Below are 26,135 nucleotides of genomic sequence, written 5' to 3'. Positions count from 1 at the left end.
AGATCATGCCTTTTAAACTTGGTTGACTCTTTCGAAACAGTCACCAAGGCCATTGACGAGGGCAAGGCAGTCCACACAGCCTACCTTGACCTGGCAAAGGCTTTCGACACAATACCCCACTCGGGTATCATTGAAAAACTTACCAGCTTAAATGTAAACCCATACGTCACAAGATGGGTTGCAAACTGGCTAAGTGACAGAACCCACAGGGTCAGAGTTGCTGGCACCATGTCACACTCCAAGCCTGTCACAAGTGGTGTCCCACAGGGCTCAGTCCTGGGCCCACTTTTGTTCGGCATCTACTTTTCAGAAGTACAAGCAGACACAGGAGGATTATGGCTGACAACATTTGCAGATGACTGCAAACTGGGAACCATAGTTGAAAACCCATCTGACACAGACATCCTTCAGAAGGGTCTCATAGAAATGGATAACTGGTGCCAGAGCCATGGCCTAAAGTTAAATGCTAAACAATGCATAGTCATACCCTTCGGGAAAAACAAGGTTACCCCTAGTTACCATATAGGTGGCAATCCTCTAAGCACAGAAGAGGTTATCAGGGATCTGGGCACCCAGGTTGACAGTAACCTTTCGTTTGACACTCACGTTGCCAAAGTAGTTAGGAAGACCTTCTACATTGCCCACCTGATCATGCAGGGATTCACATCTAGATCAAGGGGGGTCATTGTTCCCCTGTACTCATCACTCATCAGACCAATGATTGAGTAGAATGCCCCATTCGGAATGTATCTGACCCGACACCTGCAGCAATTGGAAAGGCCCCAAATATTCCTCACCAGAAGGATAAAGGGTCTCAAAAATATGTCTTATGCTGCCCGCCTGAAGGAACTCCAGCTCTATTCAGTCGCTTACCATCTGCTCAGAGGTGACCTGTGCCTGACATACAAGGCCATGTCCAACCCGGAATTAATGAACATGCTTCACCTCAAAACCTCTAAATCCATCAGAACTACAAGGGCAAGAGACTTAAACCTCAACACGGCTATTAATAGGACATGCTGGAGGGACAGATTCATCACCCAGAGACTCCCTATGCTGTGGAACAACATCCCGGTACATGTGGGGCAGAGCACCTCGCTGGCTTTGTTCAAGAGAAATCTTGACCAATGGATGGGAGATCGCAGGTATACCCCAGGGATAACCTCAGTGTCACTGCTTGACAGAGGCACAGCAAAATAATGGGCATATTATCCTTCAAACTAAAGGGGTGGCGGAAGCCACAAAACTCTGGGCTAGGCTTATAAATGCCCTAGGGCAGATAGCCTAGTATGAACCTATGAACCTATGAACATAGGCCTGGTGCGGTTCCTGCTATTAGGACAGTGGTCTGCAGCAAGCTATATAGTAGTAGGCAGTTTTAGCCATTGGTATTTGAACATGGCTAATCCATGTTGCTTCTTGTTGTGGTACCAACATGAGGGTGTGGTTATCCATGACATTTATTGCTAGTCACCCTCGTTTTGTAGCTTGTTCCATGTTTTTGCAGCTGTACATCACTGTATGAGGTGTGACCTGGTAGTGTTAGGGTGCTGATGTGGGCTTTGACCCAGTTTTCTATTACAGCACTGATATCTACATTCTCTATACTGTGTGCGTTTACACTGCACGCATCTTGCTGTTTATACTTCTGGCATTGGGTAGCATTACATCTAGGTTCCTATCCCTTGTGGTACCTATGAAGGTGGGTTTGTGTTTTTGTGGTTTATGATTGCTGAGGTTAGTCAGGGTCCTCAGGTGTGCATATGGTACATGGTGTTACATTACTTAACACATGGCATTCATGCCTCAGGTGGTGCTGCAGGGCTGCCTCTGTCGGATGCACATACTACACTCCCTGTACATGTTTGGAAGCAGGTTGTGTCAGGTTAGGCATCCCTGTTACTATATGAGTGAGTCGGAGGGGGTATCAGTCCCAGTGTTCCTACTGAGCCAGTGTATGTGCTATGCGTTGCCTCTTGCCAGGGCATACTGGGCACGCCTCCTTCTGCCTACTGGGGCAAGGTCAGGTTGTTCCTCCTCCGAGTCACCCTCTGCCTGTGGTGGCCTTGGCAATGGTGGGGGTATGTTTGGCCCAGCCCTATGCTGGTCCTGCTGCAGCTGTTTCCACAGGATCATATTATGTAGCATAGCACATATCATGATCATTTGGGTACATGTAGTTGGTGTGTACTGCAAGGCTCCACCAGATGTGTCCAGACACCGGAACCGTGACTTGAGCAGCCCAAACACACGCTCTATGACATTACGTGTTTGTGCGTGTGCCTCATTATGGCGTTCCTGTTCAGGTGTGTGTGCATTTCTGATGGGTGTTATCAGCCACGGCTCAAGTGCATGACCTGCCTCCCCCACTAGGTGTCCGTGTGGGAAGTCCCCACTGGCAAATGATTGGTACAGCTGTGTCAGATGCCAGATGTGGGAATCGTGGTAGCTCCCAGGGCAGCCAGCACACACATTCATTATTAAGCCCTGGGCATCACACACGACCTGGCAGTTGATGGAGGGGAATCCCTTGCGGTTAATATAGGCTCTACCCTGCTCACCGGCTGGTGCTTTGATGCATATGTGCGTGCAGTCTATTGCACCCAGTACCTCAGGGTATCCCGCTATTTGCTGGAAGAGATGCATATTGCTGGCCAATACCTCACAGGCATTGGGGAAATATACATGATCACCGACATGTGCTGACATGGCATCCAGGAACTGGTGCAGTACCCTGGAGGCTGATGCCTGTGATATCCCCATCATATCACCAGTTGGTCTCTGGAAGGTACCTGTTGCTAGTATTCTTAGGCCAACACATACCTTGGTTTCCACTGGGATGGGTTCCCCTCTGTTGGTTCTGTGTGTGAGACGTGGCCTGCACAGCTCAACAATTTTCTGCAGAAGGTCTCTGTCCACTCTGTAGCGCTCTACTATCTCCAGCTCATGTAACCCATGGTAGGTGACCCTGGGCCTGTATACTCTCCTCCTTCTCCTCACTCTGGGTTGTCTGTCAGCATCTGCATTATCACCACCCTCAGCAATTTGCCTATGCCTGATTATAACAGCTATGGCAGCCCCTAGCATTTCTGCTCTGAGTTCAGCTTTTTTCAGTTTTCAATTCTGATAGCTTACTCCTTTCTTGCAGTATCTCTTGTGAGAAACAGCCTGCACTGCTGTTTGCAGTGTTTTAAGTACTGGGTTGGGCTTCTAGTCTGCCTGTGTAATTGCCTGCTTCTAATTGTTTCCACCAATTAACTCCAGCAGTATCCTCTGGCAGCTTCCCTGTAATCTGGTTGTTTCCTTTTTCCTTTCTGTTTCCTCAAGGGGAGCAATGTGCACACCAGCATAAGCACGCTCACAGTGACTTAAACGCGCGCACACATCCTTACACGGTTTGAACTAGGCTGATTCATGGTAAAACGCGTGCACACAGCCTTATACATCAGGCAACAGGCTTCCTGCTGTTTACATTGCCTTCCACATGTGTGCACGCCAAGAAACCGTTGTAAACGGTTTGCAACACGCTCCCACATGTTGAACCTGCCTTACACGCACGCACATGCGCGCACACGCACGCATGCACGTATATCAAGAAAGTTTGAGTGTAGGGATAGTGTGCACTCTCTATTTCTTGACTTTCCTAGTGTTCTGTTGGGACACACCTCTCTCCCTGATGTCTGTCTGTCATCTGTCACGTTACATTGCCCTCCAATCTGATACATTTATTTCTATCATTCCCCCCCGTGATGTCACCTACCTCTTACTCTGTTCCTCCCCCTTCTGTAACTCTTACACTACTCGGAAAGTGCTCATTACCTATGTGGCAGTGTGATTCAGTATTGTAACCCTCATTTACATAGGACTGCCTAGTAATGCTTAGTTACATTTCTTACACGGAGCTCCCCCCCCTTGGCAACCACTACATGGAGGCCATATTGTTTTTGGTCTGCTAGTCCCTGCATTGTCATTCCATGTAATACATTAAACCCACAATTGTGGGCTTATAAGCTTCGGTTTTCAGTTTTAGGCAGCGCACCCCATTTGCGCAGGTGTGCGCTGCAGTTACACATGAAAATCCCACGAAAAAAGAAAAGTTATTTAAAATAATTTTGCAACACTTTTTAATGCCAATTGCCACATATTTGGCCATTGGCATGCTAAATGAAACATATGCACCCTTTATTTGGAGCTGACATAGCTCAATTTTGCAGAAATGTACTCAGTTGTCAGCTGAGTACATTTCTGCAGCTAACACGTCCGTTACACGGACTGGTTTAGGCTTCTTGGATCACTCAAATACCTCATTTGCATATCTTTGAGCTGCAAATGAGGTATTGAGCATTTCCACGCCCAGTCCGTGTAAGAGACATGTTAGCTGTCTCTTACACGGAGGTTTGGGCTGTTCCTGGATCGGGAGGCTTACACGGATGCTTACACTACTCTTAAACTCCGTGTAAGCCTTCGTGAATCCTGCCTCAAGTCTTTAAAGTGCCATCAAAAGCTAAACATACTGCATTGATGGGTCCCGACAATATCCCTGGATACATCTTAAATATTTATTTATTTAACATTTGTTAACCAGGAAAGTCTGACTTGGAACGAGCCAGTTTTCAGCAGAGGCTCAGGGAGAAATGCTCCATATGCATGTCTTTGTAATAGGATGAATATGAAGCATGAATATGAAAATAACATGAAGCATGATTTAGCCACACCTCTAACAACACTATTCAATCTCAGCCTCCATACAGGCTTTGTACTAAGTGACTAGAGAACAGCTACAGTCATTCTCCTCCATAAGGGAGGTCTTTCTACATACCCAGGCAATCACAGATCCATAAGTCAGGCCAGCCTCATATGCAAAGCCATGGAAAGACTGAGCATGGAATTAATCAATCTGGACATAGGGAACCTTTTGAATTAGTCAATATCTGGTCATACTTAGTCAACCTGGTGGATTTTTTTGAAAAGGTCACCAAAACAATGGATACCACAACCTGGCCAAAGTTTTTGATACAATTCCCCTCTCAGGCATAGTAGAAAAGCTAAATAAACTGGGAATTAAACTCCTGTGTTACCTGCTAGATGGCCAACTGGCTCAAAAATAGGACATAGATAATCATAATAGGGGAAGTTACCTCCACAAAGAGACCAGTCACCAGTGGAGTTCCCCCCAGGGTTCTGAACTGGGGCCTCTTCTGTTTGGCAAGTACTTTTCTGAAGTTGAAGCCAATACCAAAAGGCTATGGCTAAGTTTGCAGATGATAGCAAGCTAGGAGCAGTCATTAAATCCCCAAATGAGTTAGCCATCATACAGGAAGGTTTGTCTCAAACAAAGTAACTGGTGACAAAATCATTGTCTGAAATTTAATGCATTATTGGATCCTTTGGGAAGTCTTCTATTCCAGGGAACTACCACACTGAGAATACACCCCTAATAGTTGACTCAGTTGTTCAAGATTTGGGAACTTATGCAGTCAGTAACTTAACTTTTGACCAAAATGTGTCTGTGGTAAGAACGTACATCTATAATGCACAGCTTATAAACAAAGGGATTGTGTCTAGATCTAAGGATGTCATTGTCCCCCTCCCCTTTATTCAGCCCTGAATAGGCCAGTCATTAAATATAATGTCCCTTTGTCATGTATCTGTCCAGACACATGCAACAACTTGAATGCCCACAGAGACACCTTTTACTAAAAGAATACAATGTCTAAACAACATATCCTACAGGGACCAACTCAAAGCCCTGTCAATATACTGGTTATCCTACAGACTGCTAAGATGTGACCTGTGTCTGACATACAATTTATTTTTATTTATTTTATTTATTTTATTTTACATTTGTTGACCGGGCTAGTCCAGCTGGATTAATGTCCATTTTCAGTGGAGGCCCGGGGAGAAAAGCTCCAGAGGGTTGAAACAGTTATAGGAAATACAATTGTATTATAGAAAGGGAAGAAATGTAAGTACAAATATTAAATATCTTAACTAATTAAGTGAGGTCATAGGTTAGAACTAGCCAAACAATATAATATCAAAACACAAAACATTTTTTTTTTTTTTTTTTTTTTTTTGAGTTAAGTAATATTTACAGCAAAGAGATAATAACTCAGTTGAAGTAAAAGATGAAAATGAAGTGGTTGAAAGGATTTATAAAAAATAGGAGGGTGTCTACAGGCTAGTCTGGGTTGGTACAAGAGCAAAGCCAGAATTTATTAAGGTGTATGGAAAGTTGTTTCTTAAATAGTTGAAGAGTAGGCAAAGAGGACAAAGTGGATGGAAGATTGTTCCATATTTTGCCTATTGAGTTGGAGAAAAGGGAATTGCCTGCTGAATTCATAATTTTGGTACTATTAACAAGTGACTTATCAGAGGAGCGTAGTTGTTTCAGGTTGATATAAGGAGTCAGGAGGTTGGAAAGAGCTGGTGTTTTAGAAGGTTGGTGTAGAATTTTGTAAGCTATTAAGAGTTGTTGAAAGATGAGCTTGTTAGGGAGTTCCAGCCAGTGTAGTTGCTTTAGGTTTATACAGTGATGTGTTCTGAATTGGGAGGAGGTGGCAATATTGTGGTAAGATGTAGTAAGTTTCTTAAGGTTACTTTTAGAAAGATTAGTGTAAATAGATGAAGCATACAGAAGGGTAGAGAGAAGGTGAGTTTGGGCTAAGGTTATCCTAGCTTCAGGTGTGAGGAAGGGCTTTATTCTGTACAGGGATCCAATCTTTTTATTAACAGCTTTTATTGTAGTGTTGATATGGCAATCATAGTTGAGATTATTATCGATAATAACACCAAGAAGTTTGGTTGAGGAGTCAGGAGAGATTATTGTGTTGTCAGTTGAAGTAATACAGAAGTTTGTCAAAGTAGATTTACGGGTAGGTATACAAGCCATCCTTCGTCCCAGTACTGATAAATTTACTGCACTTCAGCAAGTCAAACAGCATCAGAAATATTCAGTCTAAGGATCTAAACCTCTTCTGTAACATTAATGGAAAGTTTGGAGGGACAGGTATATTTTGCAACAGACTCCCCATCCACATAAAACAAAGTTTATCCTTGTCCATTTTCAAATGCAACAGATCTACGGATAGGAAATAGAAAATTTACCCCAGGGATGCCCCTGTACTGCTAATGGACAGAGGTAGCTCTTAAATGTTTTATCCTATGCATGGGGCCCCTCAAATTATCTATGGTATGATACCAGTTATTCTCTTTAGGGGTAATATATAATTATTGACCATGGAATGGATAAGGCTAATCTATAACCAAATGGGATAGGTTATTTCAATCACAAAAGGGGTACATTACTCTGTCTAGGGATCTAAACCTCTTTTGTAACATTAACAGAAAGTGTGGAGGGACAAGTATATTTTGCAAAGGATACAACTGCTATAGAACAGATTCCCCATCCACATAAAGTTCATCCTTGTCCATTTTCAAATGTAACTTAGATCTATGGATAGGAAATAGAACATTTACACCAGGGATGCCCCTGTACTACTAATGGACAGAGGCAGCTCTTAAATCCTTTATCCCATGCATGGGGCCCCTCAAATTATCTATGGTATGATGCCAGTTATTCTCTTTAGAGGTAATATATAATTATTGACCATGGAATGAGTAAGGGTAATCTATAACCAAATGGGATAGGCTATTTCAAGCAGAAAAGGAGTACATTACTCCGTCTAGGGATATAAATCTCTTCTGCAACATTAACAGAAAGTTTGGAGGGACAGGTATATTTTGTAAAGAATACAATTGATATGGAACAGACTCCCCATCCACATATCCACATAAAGTTCATCCTTGTTCATTTTCAAATATAACTTAGCTCTATGAATAAGAAACAAAAACTTTACCCCATGGATGCTCCTGTACTACTAATGGGCAGAGGCAGCTCTTAAATGCTTTATCTCATGCATGGGGCCCCTCAAACCTATGGTATGATACCAGTTATTCTCTTTAGGGGTAATATATAATTATTGACCATGGAATGGATAAGGGCAATCTATAACCAAATGGGATAGGTTATTTCAAGCAGAAAAGGAGAAATTAGCTAGTCTTAAAATGGCCTGCAAAGTGCAACTAGCCTAGTACTTACCTATGAATCTATGAGTTTTGAACAACATTTGTATAATGTACTATACAATTATAGCCATTTATTGGTTATAATTAATCAGTGAAATGAGTCAGAAATTTTCTTTTTTTTATTCATGGCCTTATATTTACACTCCCAACCTCATGTTAAGAGTAGGTACATCTCTTCAAGTACTGCTACACAGATACTGAAGGAGTTATGGGTCTTTTTTTAACTGTTGCCTCCCACAGCAATTAAAACAGGTTCTTAATCAAATCAGTAGATCTTTTTTATAAGCAAGCTATAATCTTTGTTGTAGGTATTAGTTTAGACAATTATAGACAGCTTCTGTTTTCTGAGAGTTGCTTGGCAAAAATGTACACTGAGTATGCCTAGCTACTCCCAAGCTACCACTTAGTCACAGTAGTCAGTCTTGTGTAATAATGGTTTAACAGCTTAGAATTGGAATTCAGTGTGGTGTTATAACATTCTAGAACTTATCTGAGTAGAAGTGCAGATGAGGTGAAGACAGCTGACATTTAGTGAGCTGGAGTGGTACATGTGGGTTTATTTTCACTGACACGGTCATTTTGATATAGCACGGGAAAATGCACAATTTTGAAAACAAAAATGATGACTATTTCAATGGAATCTCAAAGGAAGAATTTTTCTCATATCTTTGCTTAATACCACGTGTCTCAAAAGATCAGAAGAGGGAAAATTCAGTTACCACTTATCAAACTTGGCAGCGTACTGTTAATGGCAAAACCAGATATCGCCTACGACGAGTTAAGATATCAATCCATAATGAAAATAAACAAATTAAAAGTCTCTCATCCATAACTGAAGTTGCAAATCCTGGGAAAACCAGTAATTCTAGTAAGGATTAGACAGCATAATTTTTAAACATTTTTAAAAATAACACACTTTTTATATTTTAGTCTGGAGGGCACTCATTAGTAGTTTCTACAAATTGTTTGCATATTTCCTGCTCTTTTTTTCTTTATCGTTTGAGAAAACTTTTTCATCTTGGATGTTTCATTCTGCTAACATCTGACTGAATTCTTAGTCCCCTTCTTAATGTATTTTTACACAGAAGTGTCTGTAAGCGTAAAACTGTCTCCAGACTAGGGGGCAAACTTTTAATGTGTTTTTCATTTCTAGTACTTTTCATGTACATATTGTGAGGTTCTGTTGTACATTGTAACAAAAAAAAAAAAAAGACCCATCTTAAAAATATCATTTTTACAGTCAGTCAGCTGCAGGGCAGGAAGGTAGAGTAAGAGGTGGTCCATAGTCATTTATTATATATTTATTATATATTTATTTGTAGTCATTTATTGACCTCTGTCATATGGGTAAGCAAACAAAAAATCCAGTAAAAAAATTGGCATCACTAAAAAAGTGGAAGTTTCTGATGCCTGCATTGAGCAATGTTTTTGATAGCTCCTGTAATGTATATTACTCAGCATTTAAACAATATGTTGCCATGATATTAATAAGAAGTAATTCCCAATAGAGTGGACATTACAGGGAAATAAAAAAAGAAAACATTTTGGGTGTTATGAGACCCAAAGAAAGTGAGACTGCTGGAGTGTTATTGTATGTACTGTACACCACTTAGGCATCAAGAGGAACAGAGCGGCTCAAAGTCACTTATTTGTACCTTTATAGTGTGGAATTCAGCATTTTTAGTATTACAAAATGTGACAGATAAAATAGTGGATGTGGCTTAAAGATGCAGTATCTAAACTTTAAAGTCCAGTATGTGAAAACTAATGTGGGTGTGTGTGTATATATATATATATATATATATATATATATATATATATATATATATATATATATATATATATATATATATATATATATATATATACACACACACACACACACACACACACACACACACACATATATATATATATATATATATGTATATATATAAACACACACACACACACACACACACACACACACACACACACACACACACACACACACACAGTGTGATTTGCTCAGATTCTCACACCAGGAAAATGGAAGCTAAGAGGATCAAACCCTGGACTACAGGATGGAGCTCATTTACAACTTATAATCCCTATCTTCTATTTTGCCAACCGAACTAGCACAGGCCAAGTTCCACTATCTAGAGAACATCTATGAACATATGCATCTGGAGTTCAAGTTCTTATTCACATTTTATTTTCCAAAGATAAATACAAAGATGCTTGTGAAAGAAAACAAAGAAGGCATACCTCTTATAATAAGTGTTCAACAGTGGAAAGTGTTTCTGTTCAAAGCATTACCTCAAATCTTAAACCAGAGCCCATGAGATAAAGATTCATATGTATAAATTCCAAGGCAGCTGCCTGGACCCATTCCATTATTTGTGACAGTTAAGAAGTTAGTCTATAGCTGGATACCTCATCTACATGCTTATAATTACTAATTGTAGACTTTTCAAATTAGTTTAATTTCTGCTTTGTAATTGGTTTACAACTCTCTATTTCAGGTAAAAAGACATACAAATGTGAATTATGTGAATATGCATCAATACAGAAAGCATATCTAAAACGTCACGTATGGAGAGAGCATGCAGATAGACCAGAGGTGTACAGAGACAGAAGCCCTATAAATAGAACTAGAAGCTCTTCAGAAGGTAAAGTCTGTCTGCCTTCACAGCCTTGTGTGGTGAATGAGCATCGAGGTAATCATGCACAAGAGAATAACAGCAGATGTGTTTGCTTTGGTGATCCATCTAGAAATTCTAGCATAGGTAACTGCAAAAAACAGGAATCCAGGTACAGTGAGACCCTCACCAATAGAAACAAGTCAAACATATCACAACTTGATCAGCTAAGCTCAGGTTCTAGGACTGGCAGCTGCAAAAGACAAATCGACTTGGAGAAAACAAATGTGCTATGCAATAATCTTGCATCAAAAATAGCTACAGAAGGTATTGTACTGTTTTTCATTTGTTATGTCAGTGCTACCGAAACATACTGGTTAGATAAAAATCATATAATCATATAATACCACTATACCATATATACCACTCCAAAAATGTGCCAGCAGACATTCATGAAGCTGAGCTGTATTTAATTGTACGCATTTAAACTGTGTAGTTAGACAATATATTTTAATTATGAAAAGCACTTTCATAGAATAAATGTAACATGTAAATCAATTGCTATAACTGAGCAGTCTTCATGATTTACTTCAGTTAATTAATGCATCCATTTGTGATGCAGTGAGCTGTTAATATATTAGTAAGTAACACTAACTTGTGACTTAGTCACTTAGATTTTGTGATGTGGCAAAGACATCTGAGGTGCTTGGGGAAGGCAGAAGGGGTAATTGACTCTGGAGCTTTCTACTAGCGTGACTGTGTCAATGTAGCTGTAGTTTTTTGACTATCCCCTCTGCCAGTTGTCAGGGTTCATGTGGTGATACCAAGCCACTTAAAGGCAGAAAATCAGGACTACTAACAGACATTGTTTCCACATACATGTCTCACTGCTATACTGAAATTAGAAGAGACCGTGAATTTCACCAACAAAAAATACCTGGCACTTGGGCAAAAGAAGAGTGTACTTGGAAGCCCAAATTATTAATGCTAGTTTATGCATATTATTGGTGGGAGACCCCCACCAATGCATGCACACTGTTCCCCATCTGAGATACTGTGTCCATCCTGTATATAGAAAAATGTTATGATCCTTCATGAAGAGCACCTAAATGTAGTTTGCTAAGCTTCTAACAGTACATGATATTTAGTATTGTGCTATTTTATTAACTGTTTTTTTTTGTATGTTTGTGCTTTGCCATTTACTTCTTGGTTTGATGTTACTGTTTGCTATGATGTGTTACTTGGTCTCTTGTTACGTCTGAAATTTATGATGAAATAGGCAACAGAAATGATCTACAAATAAAGTTATTAACATAAACAAGATAAAAAAATAAAAGACAAATGACAAAAAAGCTATAAAACAAACAAAAGTAAAAAAAAAAATACTGATCAAATTGGTTATGTCTTGGGATCTACAGAGGATCTTACAGGCATAGTGAAATAAATAAAAATTAATGGAAATTTATATGCAGCATTTACATATACAGTCAACTACAGCCACGTTGGCAGATTTCAAAAACATTTTAAAGCTAAGAATAAAAAAAATAAATAAATAAGTCTTAGAAACTGGCATATTCTTTGCATTTGTGAATAGCTGTCTTGCTTCCCTCCACACGGAGCAACTAAATATTTTATGCATCTTTTTTTGTATATTTTCACACTATTGGAAATGCTTGTCGTTGCTCTGTTTTTGAGCCTTGTTTTGATTGTGAAAGCATTTGGAAATTGCATCCTTGTTTCTTGTTTTGCTAGAAAACATGCCTGTTTCATCTCATCCTTACAAGTACTTGCCACAAAATAGGACCAATCAAGACCATGTTAATAATGCACAGTGCAGCCCTCCAAATGAAGAAAATACAAGCTTTGATCTCTCTTTAAATCAGGTAATTATAAAACTATTATATGCTGATAAATTGCTATACATTTTGCCTTGCTTGTAGAAGACTTTTTAGACTGACAGAATGGTTTCTGTGCAATATTGCATATACTGATCCATGCCACATTTATGGTAGTTTTCATCCCTAAGTTAAAAATTCAAGTTGATGTGAGATTGTACAAACTAGGAAGCATTATACAAACATCACATAGCACTGCAGTTAACTTTGAAATAATGCACGTCATGGAGGGTTCCAGGCCTTAATTTGTATTGCATAAATTATAAAATACATGAGAAAGGCATACAAAAAACAAATGAAATCCATATGGTTCTGACTAAATCAGCTATTTTTCTAAAACATCTGACCCCACCAATACTGTGGTCATCAGAGGTCAAAATATTCTGTTTCCTACTTTAGCCACAGTGTCCTTCTCCTTATTTATTACATTTGTTCACATGGAATGTCCAGCTAGGAATACCTAGGGGAAAGCTCTTCCCGAGGGAACGAGAGATCTCTTCAGCACAACAGTGGTACTATTCACTTCTTTCTAATATGATTATCCAGGGGTAGTATACATTGCAAATATAATATGGCTCAAAATGAAGCCATGTTGTATTGACAGTCCAGAATGTGAGACTGAGCATCTAAAAGCAAGGCATGTTGAGCTGTTCAGTCTTTAGTTTCACCTAGAAGAGCACTGCCAGTCATTTGACCACAGCAGAAAAGTCCTTATACAGAAGAGGAGACTTACTATAGGATATTTCCAACTGGTATGAGACATAGTGCTTGTCCAGACAAAGCCTATGCTTCAGCACACAGGTTTGGTACAATCAGTGCTCATTCATCCCTATGAAGGAAGTAGAGCTCATAGTTGCATAAAGGTTAATGAGCCACCAAATGGACTGGAAATTCATGACATAAGGCAGCATGATTTACTAAAGCAGTTAGAGACGAGCTCCAGGCAAAAGCTAGCCCAGGTGGTTATGTGCAATGGTTTCTGAAAGGAATAAGATGCAGAACATAGCAACAGACTTTGTGGGTGGCATGTTTATAATAACTGCATTGCACCATTTCAAGACTGGGGAGCCTGTCAGAGAAGTTTCATTGCAAAAAGGAACCTTGCAGTGGTCACACAAACAGACTCGTACATCAAGAAAGAAAACAGATCCAGTACCAGGTTATGTCCAAGACAATCAGTTGCAAAGATAACTACCTGAGTAATTCTGAATCTCTTCATAATGCAGATGAATTACTTAAAATGGGTCATAGACTCTTTGTTACCCCAACTACTTAAACACCCTAATTAGCCAGTTGGGGCTAGTGAGTACTGAAATAATAAGGAAATCAGTTAACTCCTGAACAATTATCATGTAGACAGATGGGTGGTAGACAAGAACATATCTCTCGACTATCCAGATTTTTGCTGAATTTCCAGATTTTTGCTTTATATTTTTTGGTATGTTCCTCATAAAATTTGTGGTTTTCTGGTAAATCATTGAGAACTGAAAGCACTAAATAATGATAGACTATTGAGTTTCAGACTTCCTTTCTGTCAGAAAATACATGCTAACACAAAATCTGTTATTCTAACAACTTTCTAAATTTGTGAGAGCAGTATGTAAAATCTGTTCCTATTTTATGGCCTTTGTCCCCCATTATTTCTGGCTTTATCCAGATTTCTTATGTTAAGAGATTGAGAAGTATAGACAAGAGTTTAAAACGCTCCTGTACTATAACATAGTCAAACTGTTGTATAATCCACTTGAGGCCATTAACAGCTGCACAGAACAGTTATAAAACATTGATACCCAACCTCTTGTATTGTCAAAATGTGGATAATGAATAATGGAGAACCCAAGAAGTAAACCTGCTACTACAACTGGTTCAAAGTTGTCTTCAAGTTTGCTTCCTGTCATGAGTGCCAGGATGTGTGTTAGCAACAGGTCAGAGATAACTGCTGACTTACTCATGCCTGACCTGGCATTGGTTTACAGCACCCTGTATGGACCAAGGTGTGGACCAAGGTCGAAGAGGTCCTTGCTGTCTGTTCTGAGCTAGCCACCCATGACCCCTGAGTGAGTCCCCCAATCTTGAAATGATTCACTGCCTATGTGACAAAATTCATTTAAGAGGGTCTCGTCACAGAAAACTGATTAGGTAAATACTTATTTGTTTGCTTTGCATACATTACTAACATTTTTTTTCTCTTTTATTATTGAGACTATGACGTTGAATGCTAGCTATAGTGTGACAGAGTGCAGTAAAGTCTGACATAGTTTCACTGCATTTTTCTCTTTATTTTGCAGGTTTGGTTACAGATAAAGAAGTTGTTCTGGAGAGCTGTGGAAATTATTTATCATCAGTGACTGAAGAAAAAGGAGAAATGCCATGCTGTGCTCCACTGACAGAAAATGTTGGAATACACAGGTGACGTGATACTTTTTATTAGACTAGTAGGTTTTACAATGCAGCTACTTAAACATTCAGACTAGCAAGAGCTCTTCATCAGGCATTACATGAAGAAAGGATTTTGTTAATTTGAAACACTGAATAGTTGGACTGTAAAACCTAGGTTGGTACAACAAAAAGTATTACATCATGTTTGTGTTCCTGTGTTTTCTGGTCAGTAATAAAAAAAGCTTTTGAATAAAATTATATATTACATACAAAATAAATATGGTTTTATGTCAGACAATCTGTTCACATTTGTTGGAAATGGCAACAAAACTATATACAGACTTTTCTTTATTAAAATTTAAATTTAAATTAAATTTGGGAGTTAACTTTGAGCATTTCAGAGTAGTGTCCATGTGATTTTCTTCCAAAAAGCATACTGTATAATTCTGGCAAAAGTGATTATATATACCTTTCCCTGATCACATACACACTGGATGTTTTTTCCTTTCCTTAGTGTCAGCTGACAAGCTGCAAATATGCTGGCCTTCAAGAAGGTTGACTGCTATAACGCAATGTTGATAAATAAAAGTTGTAGTTCACGTGTTGACTGGTATAATCCAAATGGGCAGGACCCATTTCCATTGGAGACCTGAGGACAAGGACTCCATGGCAGTATACTAATCATATAAAAACAATACCTATATTACAGCATCTCAAGGATGAAAAGTATCCTACAGATATACATTTCAGTCATCTTAACAAATGGTCTGTTTCATACAGCAACTATAACAGTGACATACCGAAACAAAAATCTTCAGCATGATACATTGGCTATGGTGAAGATAAGAAACAAGAGGGAGTTTAAAATGAGTCTAATTATAAGGTGAAGCATATACTATGCACTTGGAAGGTCTTTGTAATGTGATATTTCTTTTTAGCATTTAGTTCCACAATCTCTTGTTAGCGTCCCCAGTGGATCATTGCAGGCCCAAACTTCCAAACAGAATATGTTTTATAGTCTGTATTTTTCAATTATTTTTGTTTATGAATTTGAATGGAAAATATTCTATTCAGTAGTAATACTCCAGAGTAGAGAGGTGAAGGCCATCATGTGCAAAGCACCCTGATTCTCACTTCCAGCTGAAATGCATTGATTCCCCTTTCTCTTTGATAGCATGTCATAAGTCACTGACTGAATGCCAAAATTTCTATTTTGACATTCAAATGCCATACAAGGAGATTGAAGGATTTTCACTGAGCAGAAGTGTTTTTCCAGCCTTGCTAGTATGTTCTTTAACTCCACCCAAGCCCTTGGCATATTCAGCAGGGAAGACTTTCTTTGTTCATTCCAATTTAAATAATGACAATGCCATAAGTATCCTTAACCCTTTTTAACCTAGTTGAGATATTCCTAATCATAGTCTCAGATAGTCCTAATAATGTCACAAACACCTTACAAACTCCAGAGTTTGTTTTAAATACAATGAAGCCACAAACAACTGTGATGTTTTGGTGGTTGTCAGATCACAGTGTCTGCCTTTTGGGCTTTTGAGTCTGACTTGAGTTCATTTTAACCCCAGGTATTTTATTTTATGGATTTGCCCAGCTGCCATTAGATAGTGACTGTATAATATACTGTACTCATGAATGAAGTTCTAGTTTTGTTCAGCTTATTGTTTCTTTAGATAAAAGTGAGGCTTTACAGAATATATGTTTCACAGCATGGTGTGTGCCTATGCTCTCGTGGTGGTGTGCTACTGAGAAGATGGCCTCAGTATTGTGCATATGCTTACACCTCTCACAAGTATAATGACATGTGAATATGTACTTATGCTGTCAGATGGTCTGTTTTAGTCTTCTGTTAACATACAATGTTCTACTTTATCAGCTTGTCTCCCTTAGAAGTCTACTATTATCTTGCTGCCTAAAACAGTGCTGTCCATTAATTAACTGAACACACAAGTTTAGTTTAGAATACATGTGGAATGCATTTTTTGAACATCCAGGCAACACCACAGATATACACACACACACACACACACACACACACACACACACACACACACACACACACACACACACACACACACACACACTCACAATTCATAATATAAACTACTGCAGAAAGCACACATCCATTGCCATAAGGGCAGGTACTACTACAAAAAAATCTGTCATCAAGAATGTGCAGTGCCAACACAGCAGTAAAAGTCACCCACAGAACAGATACTGCTGTAAATGTCCTCCCTCTTTCTGTAAAGTAAAAAAAAATAATGTTTAACATTTTGCACATAGATTCAAAAGTCATCATGCCATGCATCTTCTGCCTTTAGAACGCAAGGCTGGAAGTGCTTTCTTAGTTAAGCAGTCTGCCAGATGTTCATTTCAAGATGAATAGAGAATTTACAAATTCTCTAGGTCTGAATTTCCAGGTGAAGCCTTCTTCTGAGACAGGGTTTGTAGAGTTAATTGATTCAACCCAAGATAGTTATCTGTGTCACAGATTATTTATTCATTTCAGTTTGACAACCAAGTAAGTGGACTGGTCAACAGACCCTTTTCAGCCATAGCCCGGGCACCATGGTGCAAGAAATAAGCAGAAAAATATACACAGAATAAAAAATATAAAGAGCTGCAATAGTACAGCAATGAAACAGAGACAGTTGTATGTTAATTACAGTTATAAAGGCAGTGATATTTACAGTATGTACAATTAAGGTAGGCATTCAGCCACTGGTCATTTGTTAAAAGTTTACATGTACAAGAAAGATGTGACTATACTGTCAGCTGCAAGGACTAGTCACTGTCACAGATGCAAGAGCATTTGGTGTCCTTAAACAGTGAATTCCTTTGGTTTGCTTCTAAATAACTGAAATGTCTCTTGCTGCCTTACTGCAGGTAGCTAATTCCAAATAGCCGGGCCTAGCCTAAAGAAAGCTTGTTCGCCTGTGGAGGTTTTAAAAAAAGAAGTTATGTACTCACCATAACGTTCCACGTTTGTTGCCCAGTATCTCACCTTCAGTCTTGCTGGTTGGGTTCGGAGCTGAAATTCGGCTCCAACTTGGCTGTACACCAAAGCTCGAGACCTTCTATTGGCTCAAGGCTGAGTCCTATCCCATGGTGCTTAGCAGCTGTTCCCCAGATCTCATTTGAGGGAGAAAGGTTTCTATGATATATTCAATATACAAAAGGATAATATATGAAACATATTGTCATAAAATTAATAAGAAAGGGGAAGAAGGAAATCAGACCTTATCTGCCAATTTTTGAAAAATTTCCTTTAGATCCTCCAGGAGGGGGATGGCTGGGAGGAATGCAAGACTGAAGGAGAGATACTGGGAAACAAACATGGAATGTTATGGTGAGTACCTAACTTCTTTATGTTATGTTGTTCCATCTCAACTTCATTCTTGCTGGTTGGGACAGAGTCCTCAGCACCTTTGTCTTTGGTGGCTCAAGGGAATAAACTCTTCAGGACAGTGGAACCAAAGGATGCCCTGTTCGAGGAGGCCACATCTACTTTGTAATGAGTAATAAAGGTATGAGGGTTAACCCATGTAGCGGCAGCACAAATTGAATCCAATGGAAGTCTGGATTGAAAAGCAATGGCAGCAGATACCGCTCTAGTTGAATGCCCTTTGATTTTCTCTGGTGGTTCTTTATTGTGGGAATCATAGACATATGTGATGATCTCAGTAAGCCATTTGGACAAGGTAACTTTTGAGATTGCCAAACCTTTTTTATTTTCTGAATAGGAGACAAACAATTGGTCTGACTTTCTGAATTCTTTGGTCCTATGCAAGTAAAAATGCAAGCAACTGTCTATGCACATCCAGCTGGTGGAGTTTATACTCTGCCTTGTTGCCATAGTTAGGAAAAAACACTGGTAATTCTATATTTTGGTTTAAATTCACTTGAGAACAAACTTTCTGTAAGAAAGAAGGATTTGTTTTGAGGGAGACTCTATCTTTGTGGAAGATCAAATAAGGTGGACAGATAGACAAGGCTTGCAACTCTGATACTCTCCTGGCTGAAGTAATTGCTGTCAGGAAGAGTGTTTTCCAAGATAAAAATTTAAATGAACAAGATGATGCTGGTTCAAAAAGAGGCAGGATCAAAGATGATAATACTAGATTGAGGTCCCAAGGAGAAGGAGGTTCTTTAAAGGGTGGTCTCAACAGGAAAGTACCCTTGAGGAAAGCTTTGCATAGTCTATGGGACATTAGACTAGATCGCGATTCTCCCACATGATAATCAGAAGTAGCAGCTAACTGTACTCGAATAGTGGCTGCCGCTGCTCCTTGATTAAAGGTTTCTGTCAAAAATTCCAGAATTGCAGATATAGATGCTGTAAAGGGATCTATATGTTTTTTGTTAGCCAAACAAGAGAACCTCTTCCATTTGCTTGCATAAAGTTTCCTAGTCGTCTGCTTGTGCGAGGAGACTAGAATGTGATGAACTGCAGAGGATAATTCTGGAAGCCTGGCTAAGATCGGAAGTGGAGGAGCCAAGCTGTCAGCTTGAGGGTGTGGAGGGCAGGATGGAGCATTCCTGACTAATGCGTCAGAAGATACAGCACTGGGTCCAGGATCCATGGGTTCTCCTGAAGTTGAGGCCAAAGAAAGGGGAACCATATCTGATGAGGCCAGTATGGCGCAATGAGAATTAACCTGCGACTCAACAACTTTGCTTTCTGGATAACCTTTGGAATCAAGGGAAAAGGGGGAAAGGCATAGAGAAGTCCCAGGGGCCAATCGTGAACCAGTGCATCCCTCGGTGACTCTCCCAGAGGGGAAATTAGGGCAAAGTAGTTGCTGCATTTGGTATTGAAGGGAGTGGCACAAAGGTCACAGCAAGGCTGGCCCATTTGCGAAAAATTCGATTTGCAACTTCCTGAATGAGGGACCACTCGTGACGCATGAGAATCATTCTGCTTAGCCTGTCTGCTATAACACTGGATTTCCCTGGGATATGTGTTGCTGTCAGAAAGTGTTGAGAAAATATCACCCATTGCCAAACTGTCTGGGCCTCTCGACATAGTGGGTAGGATTTGGTTCCCCCCTGTTTGTTGATGTACCATACCACCAACATAATGTCTGTCTGAATTGCAATAGTCCCCTTGGGAAGAGAGTTCTGAAATGCTTGCAACACCAGAAGCACTGCCCTCATCTCTAGGATATTGATATGCAAATGGTACTCGTGATCTTTCCAAATCCCTTGGACCGTCTGTGCCAGATAATGCACCCCCCCATCTGGGACGCATCCCTGGTTACTGTCGCGACAGGTTGGGGAAGTACAAATGGTTTGCCCATTGTTACCTGAGTGGACTAAACCCATCAAAGTGGGTCCTTCTTGCAGGAATGCGTTATGAGGATCTCGTGAGACATGGGTAACTCCTGTATGGACCATTGAGTGAAGAGAAGCCACTGCAATATTCACATGTGAAGTCGTGCCATGGGTAGTAATGCTATCATCGCTGCCATAGAGCCTAGGAGTTTGAGGACAAATCTTGCCTGTACTCTTTTCTTGTTGAGTAAGATAAGCACTTGACTGCGTAACATCTGGATCCTTTCTTGAGGTAGCTTTGCCAAAATGTTGTTTGTATTTAAATCTGCACCAATTAATGTGATACACTGTGATGGCAACAAGGCAGATTTTTCTGCATTTATAGTAATGACTAGTTTTGAGAAGAGATAGATGGTGTAGTCTCTTGCTTTGATTAGTAGCTGCTTGGTGGTGGCAGTTAGGAGGCAGTCATCTAAGAATGGAAACACCTGGAATCCCTGACACCTCAGATGAGCTGTGATTACTGCCATGCATTTGGTAAACACCCTGGGGACTGTGGTGAGTCCAAAGGGCAGAGCTCTGAACTGGTAATGACTGGCTCCCAGCTGGAAGTGTAGAAATCTTCTGGCACACCTGTCCATCTTTATGTGGTAGCACTCATCCTGAAGATCTAACAAGCACATCCAATTATCTTTTCCCAGAAATGGGAGTATAGGCTTCAGTGTTACCATCCAGAACTTTGACTTTTTCACTGACTTGTTTAGTCTGCTGAGATTCAGTATGGGTCTCCAGTCCCCTGTCTTTTTTGGAACTAAAAAGAACCTTGAGTAAATTCTGGATCCTAATTGGTCTGTGGGGACTTCTTGGATGACTCTTTTTTCTAGCAACGTTTGGATTTCTAGTGTTGCTTGATCCTATTGACCGGGCGGAATGTCTGGGATAAACTTTGGCGGATGAGGTGGACAGTGAAAGGGAATGTTGTATCCCCTGGATATAATGGACTGTACCCATTTGTCTTGAGTCAAATTTAGCCAGGCTTCTGGGTACAGTGATAGTCTCCCCCCGACTGCCTCCAGAGGTGGACAGGCAGGCATCCTTTCAGGAGCACTGGAAAGGCCTACCAGAGAACGTATCTCTGTTGCCCTGGTTATGCGGACCCCATCTACCACATGGGCAGCGTCTTCCATTATTTCCCCCTCTGCCCCTGGGGGAAGGATCATCATGAGTCTCAGATAAGGCTCCTTTGGACTTACGGAACCAGATTTTTCCACTCTTTTGACCTTTAGGATAAGGTCTAATAGGGTGGAAAAATGGACTCCAATGGCAGACAGTCTTACCATCTTGTTGGCTCCTGGTGAGAGTTTCTTTCACTTTCGGCCCGAACAATGATGAGCCATTAAAGAGACTGTCAATAAAGGAAGATCGGAAGGGTTTGGCAAACTCGCAAAGGTGCATCCAAGAATGTCTACGAAGAGCTATTCCTGTGCCTGCTGCCCTGCTCGCTCCATTGGCTGCATAAGATATGAGGCACATGGAGGAGTTAGAGATGGAGGTTAAGGTTGCAAGCTGGGAATTAACCTTATCAGATAAGTCCTGGGCTGTAGCACCTTGTAGGATATCTCCTAGCTCTTTTAGGAGATCCCTCAAAGTCACATGAAATGCGACAAATAATTTAGAGACCACAAGGTAAAGGCCACAGAGGAAAACATATGCTTCCCATATCTGTCCATCGTACAAGAATCCTTGTTTGGTGGATGGACAGATACAGAAGTTTCAGCTAACTCCTTCTTTGTGGCCGCTGCCACTACCATTGCATCTACTGGAACCCCTTTTGTTAAATACTGCCTAACTTCTGGACTGTAATGAATTTATTAGGCCTCCTCGGAACAGAGTCCACTGAGTCTGGAGAGTCCCACACCTTTCAACTCACCAAAGCCAGGAGACACCCAACAGGTGGAGGGGTGAGAGCCAAATGCCTCCAGGTATACTGACTCATTTTCAGAAGGGGAAAGTGTCTTCCAGCCACCCTTCTGCTTAAGGATCTCCAGAATGTCCGAAAAGGAGACATCCTCAAAGGGTGACCATGGGGACCCTTCTGAATCCTCTAAGTCAGTATCAGAAGTGACAGACTCAGGGGAGTCTATGTGCTACCTCTTACACTGTCTCTTTCGAGGAACCTCCTCAGGGGGATGCTTTGGGGAGGTATCGGAAGAGAAGGATCCACCCATTGTGGCTTCCTGGGGCACTGGCTCTCTACTCTGTGGGTGATGGAGGGATAATGAAGAGGTGGACACCGGTCCCTTAGAGAGAAGAGAGGCTGGAGCCAAAGGTTGAGCAGACTCAGTGGAGAGCACACTCCACATCACCTTGAAGGCACCGCGGTCCTGGGCTTAGAGAGACTCCAGCCTCAAGAGGCTGGGAGATCTCCGCAGCACCGAGGAGGGTGGCTCCGAGGCTGGTGTGGGAGCTGAACTCACCTGAGTCAAGGTGTTGAGTGGGAGAGCCAGTTCTGACAAGGGTCCGACTCGACTCTCCCCCCCAGAGCTGACCAGGGAGTGTCGGCCCCCAGGTCCCTCAATGGACAAGAGCAACTAGAAAACCGGAGAAAACATCGGAGCTGAGATATCAGTAGTGATTACTGGCTCTGGCGGTTCCAGCACAATGACTTCCATACTCTCTGGCTCCAAACTTGTTCAAGTCGGAGGAGGAATAGGCTTAGTTGGGGGTGCTGTTGTTGGCTCCACGATCCGATGGGCTGGACTCGAGAGAATTTCTGCTAGGGCCCGGGTCTGAAGCAAGCTCTTCACTACCTGCTCCATGTCATCATCTGATAGCCTGGAGGACCAAGATGAATGGCTCAAAGATTTGTGGCTACCTGCCACCAACTGTAATAAAGGAGATAACAGCACTGATGAACAGGCTCCGCTGAAGCAGATGGAACCAAGGGAGAACTATGAATTTTGGGCCCGACAACTTTTGGAGCCGAGTAAGCAGCAACTTTGATGCTGCTTGTCGGCTCAGACGCCAGAGCCAATGAAACTGCCTTTTTTGAAGTATACGATTTAGTAGTCAATAATCCCCTTAAGATGAGATTATTCCTCCTCTCCTGTAAGACCTTGGTGCTAAAACTATGGCAGAATGGAGCAGGAATCTTGGAGATGGAGAGGTCCCAGACAGTACACACAACTAGTGTGCCCGTCAGTTATGGACATTTTTTGAGTGCAGGAATCGCACTTTTTAAATCCTGATTTGTGTTCCTTAGCTTGTTCTCTAGACATAACTAACTATAAGGGAAAAACAGTCTCTAAGTTTAACAAAAAATTATAAGCCTTAACACAATAATGGAAAGAGACAGATAGTAAGAGAGGAAGGTATATATCTATCTATATCTATATATATATATATATATATATATATATATATATATATATATTTTTTTTTTTTTTTTTTTAAGAGAAGAGGAAGAAAGGGAGGGGGAGAAGTCTCTAAGTTAAATGACTGTCTCCCCCACCAGAGGAGATGCCTCTAACTTAAACGGTGACTCCCAAAAGGGGAAGAGAAAGAAGAGGAGGGACAAGAATCCTCTAACTAAAATGGATTCTTAAAGAGACGACAAGGCCCAGAGAGAAAACAGCTGCAAAGGGAAAAATTACCAAGGTTAAAAGAGAAAAATTAGCACAAGGCTATTACAATAAAACTAGAAGGTTATAAGGGATAGTAATTATAAGGTTATAAGGGATAGTAATTAAGATAACTAGTATAAAGATATATAATATACAATTTTACAAGCCTGAGCTAATGAAGACAATCCTGAAGCTTCAAGCAGCAAATGAGATCTGGAGAACAGCCACTAAGCACCATGGGATAGGACTCAGCCTCGAGCCAGTAGAAGCTCTTGAGCTTTGGTATACGGCCGAGTCAGAGCCGAGTTTCAGCTCCAAACCCAACCAGCAAGAATGAAGGCGAGAAGGGACAACATAACATCAAGGTTTAATAAGGGCAATGCTGTCTTCTTGACTGTCTCTATGTGAATAATTAGGCTGCTTAATTTGTAATTTTGTTTTCTGGTGTGGGAGGACAATGTCCTATTTTAACAGATTGCAGATTTGACATCTAAAGTAGAACTGTGGCTCTCTCATTTACAGGTAGGCATTTACAACACTGTAGACATTGGCAGCTATGAATTTGGGGTTCTGCAAGAACAAATCTGCAGATTTTGTTTTATAACAGTTCCCATTTTACAACACCTGAAGGGTGTCACACTTTCAGTCAGCAGTTATGAATTCAGAATACACTGTAGGCAGAATGTGCATTGTCAAGGCTATCTGACATGGAAACAACATCTCCTGTGAGGGTACTGTGCTACATTCTTCTAATTCTTTTTGACTGACACAAACAGGCAAGAACTTTCCTTGTTCTGCCTTTAAAAGAATCTAATATCCTCCTTGACTGCCACCATTGGGTATGACTCCATGTAAGGCATCAATGAAGACAACTAGAGTCAAAGATTCATCATCCATCAATTAATGAAATTCTAAACCTACTTTTACAGCACAGATTTTTGCAACAGTCTTGACTGTTTTATGGATGGTCTGTGCAGAGGCACTTTCTATGCTAGATGTCAAACAAGCATCAAAGAAGACATTTGTTCTACTTTGCCCAGCATCCAAGAGTATTTGACCTATTCAGGACTTAAATGAGTCCATCTCAGTAAGGGTAAGGGTGTGTCCCACTGCAAATGATGCACTAACATAGTTTCAGCGATAATAGCTAAGTCCTGTATCGCATAGCAAATGTGGGCTTGCTCTTTATAGTCAACCTGAAGGGTATCTTTCAAAAGGAAATTAATGAAGGGGCAAAACTTTGTGAACCACCTCATACAAAGTCATTCACATGACAAGCATACACTTAGGGATGTCATTGTCCCCTTCTAGCCACTACAACACATCAGCATTTACCTGTGTGAGACTCCCTCCTGATTTAACAATGATGTATTTCACTTTGTTGTACTAGTGAAATAATGCATCTGCAAGACCATAAACACACCTTTTGATTTTTTCACATACACACCCATCCCAAATACCCTGCTTCAGGAACGGGACAGTCATAATCATAACAAGAGAGTTCCATTTTAAGTATAGACTCAGTGTCCATGAACTTTGCACTGCTTTTGACCAAATAAAGACAGAAAGAGATGAGGGGATTCTGATGCACATGGTAATGAATCTTTTAGGAGTTCTGTTCTGCAAAGTTAATCAAACAAACAACTACAAGATCTGCTTTGGATATTATTCCTTTCAGAGGTCCTTTGAGAATACACACCACCTAGTAGAAATGCATTTTTGACTAACATTATGAACGTCTTCAAAATCATCATTATCTTTCTAAATCAAACAAAATATACAAACTGAAAAAGTTAATGGAACACACCATCCTAAAAAGCACACTATATATAAGCACTGCATCATAAAATGACAATGTACAATAAATATTTAAATATGTTGAATATGTTAAAACAACAAATATGTGTAATTAAATACTAAAAACTAGATATAGTAGAAAATGTTAAGAGAAATAAATACACATTAACATAATAAATATTGAACATGAATTATTTAAAATATTAAAATGCATAATGGAGAAATATATATATATATATATATATATATATATATATATATATATATATATATATATATATATATATATATATATATATTATCTTTCCAATGCTTTAGTTTTAAAATTGGGCTAATGGAAATATGCTCATACATAGTGTGTTTTTTAGGATGGTGTGTTCCATAAACTTTTTCAGTTTGTATATTTTGTCTGCTTTTTAAATTCAGTGACTGTAAATATGGTGCTT

At 40.2% G+C, this 26,135-nt stretch overlaps 1 protein-coding gene across 1 annotated transcript in view; it reads left to right on the top strand.

Moving 5' to 3' along the window:
• Window positions 1-15,252, top strand: part of LOC122816219 — a 74,992-nt gene extending 59,740 nt beyond the window's left edge. The window contains exons 2-4 of the mRNA XM_044088966.1: window positions 10,593-11,036; window positions 12,462-12,592; window positions 14,893-15,252. Of these exons, the coding sequence (XP_043944901.1) occupies window positions 10,593-11,036; window positions 12,462-12,592; window positions 14,893-14,952 (635 nt within the window). The 3' untranslated portion in view covers window positions 14,953-15,252. The remainder of the gene's footprint in view (window positions 1-10,592; window positions 11,037-12,461; window positions 12,593-14,892) is intronic.
• Window positions 15,253-26,135: the final 10,883 nt, after the last annotated feature.

The sequence above is a fragment of the Protopterus annectens genome, chromosome 12.part0 (genome assembly GCF_019279795.1).
Source record: "Protopterus annectens isolate FY-2018-M chromosome 12.part0, PAN1.0, whole genome shotgun sequence".
In the NCBI taxonomy this organism is placed as follows: Eukaryota; Metazoa; Chordata; order Ceratodontiformes; family Protopteridae; genus Protopterus; species Protopterus annectens.
This window is presented reverse-complemented; position numbering and strand designations above follow the sequence as displayed.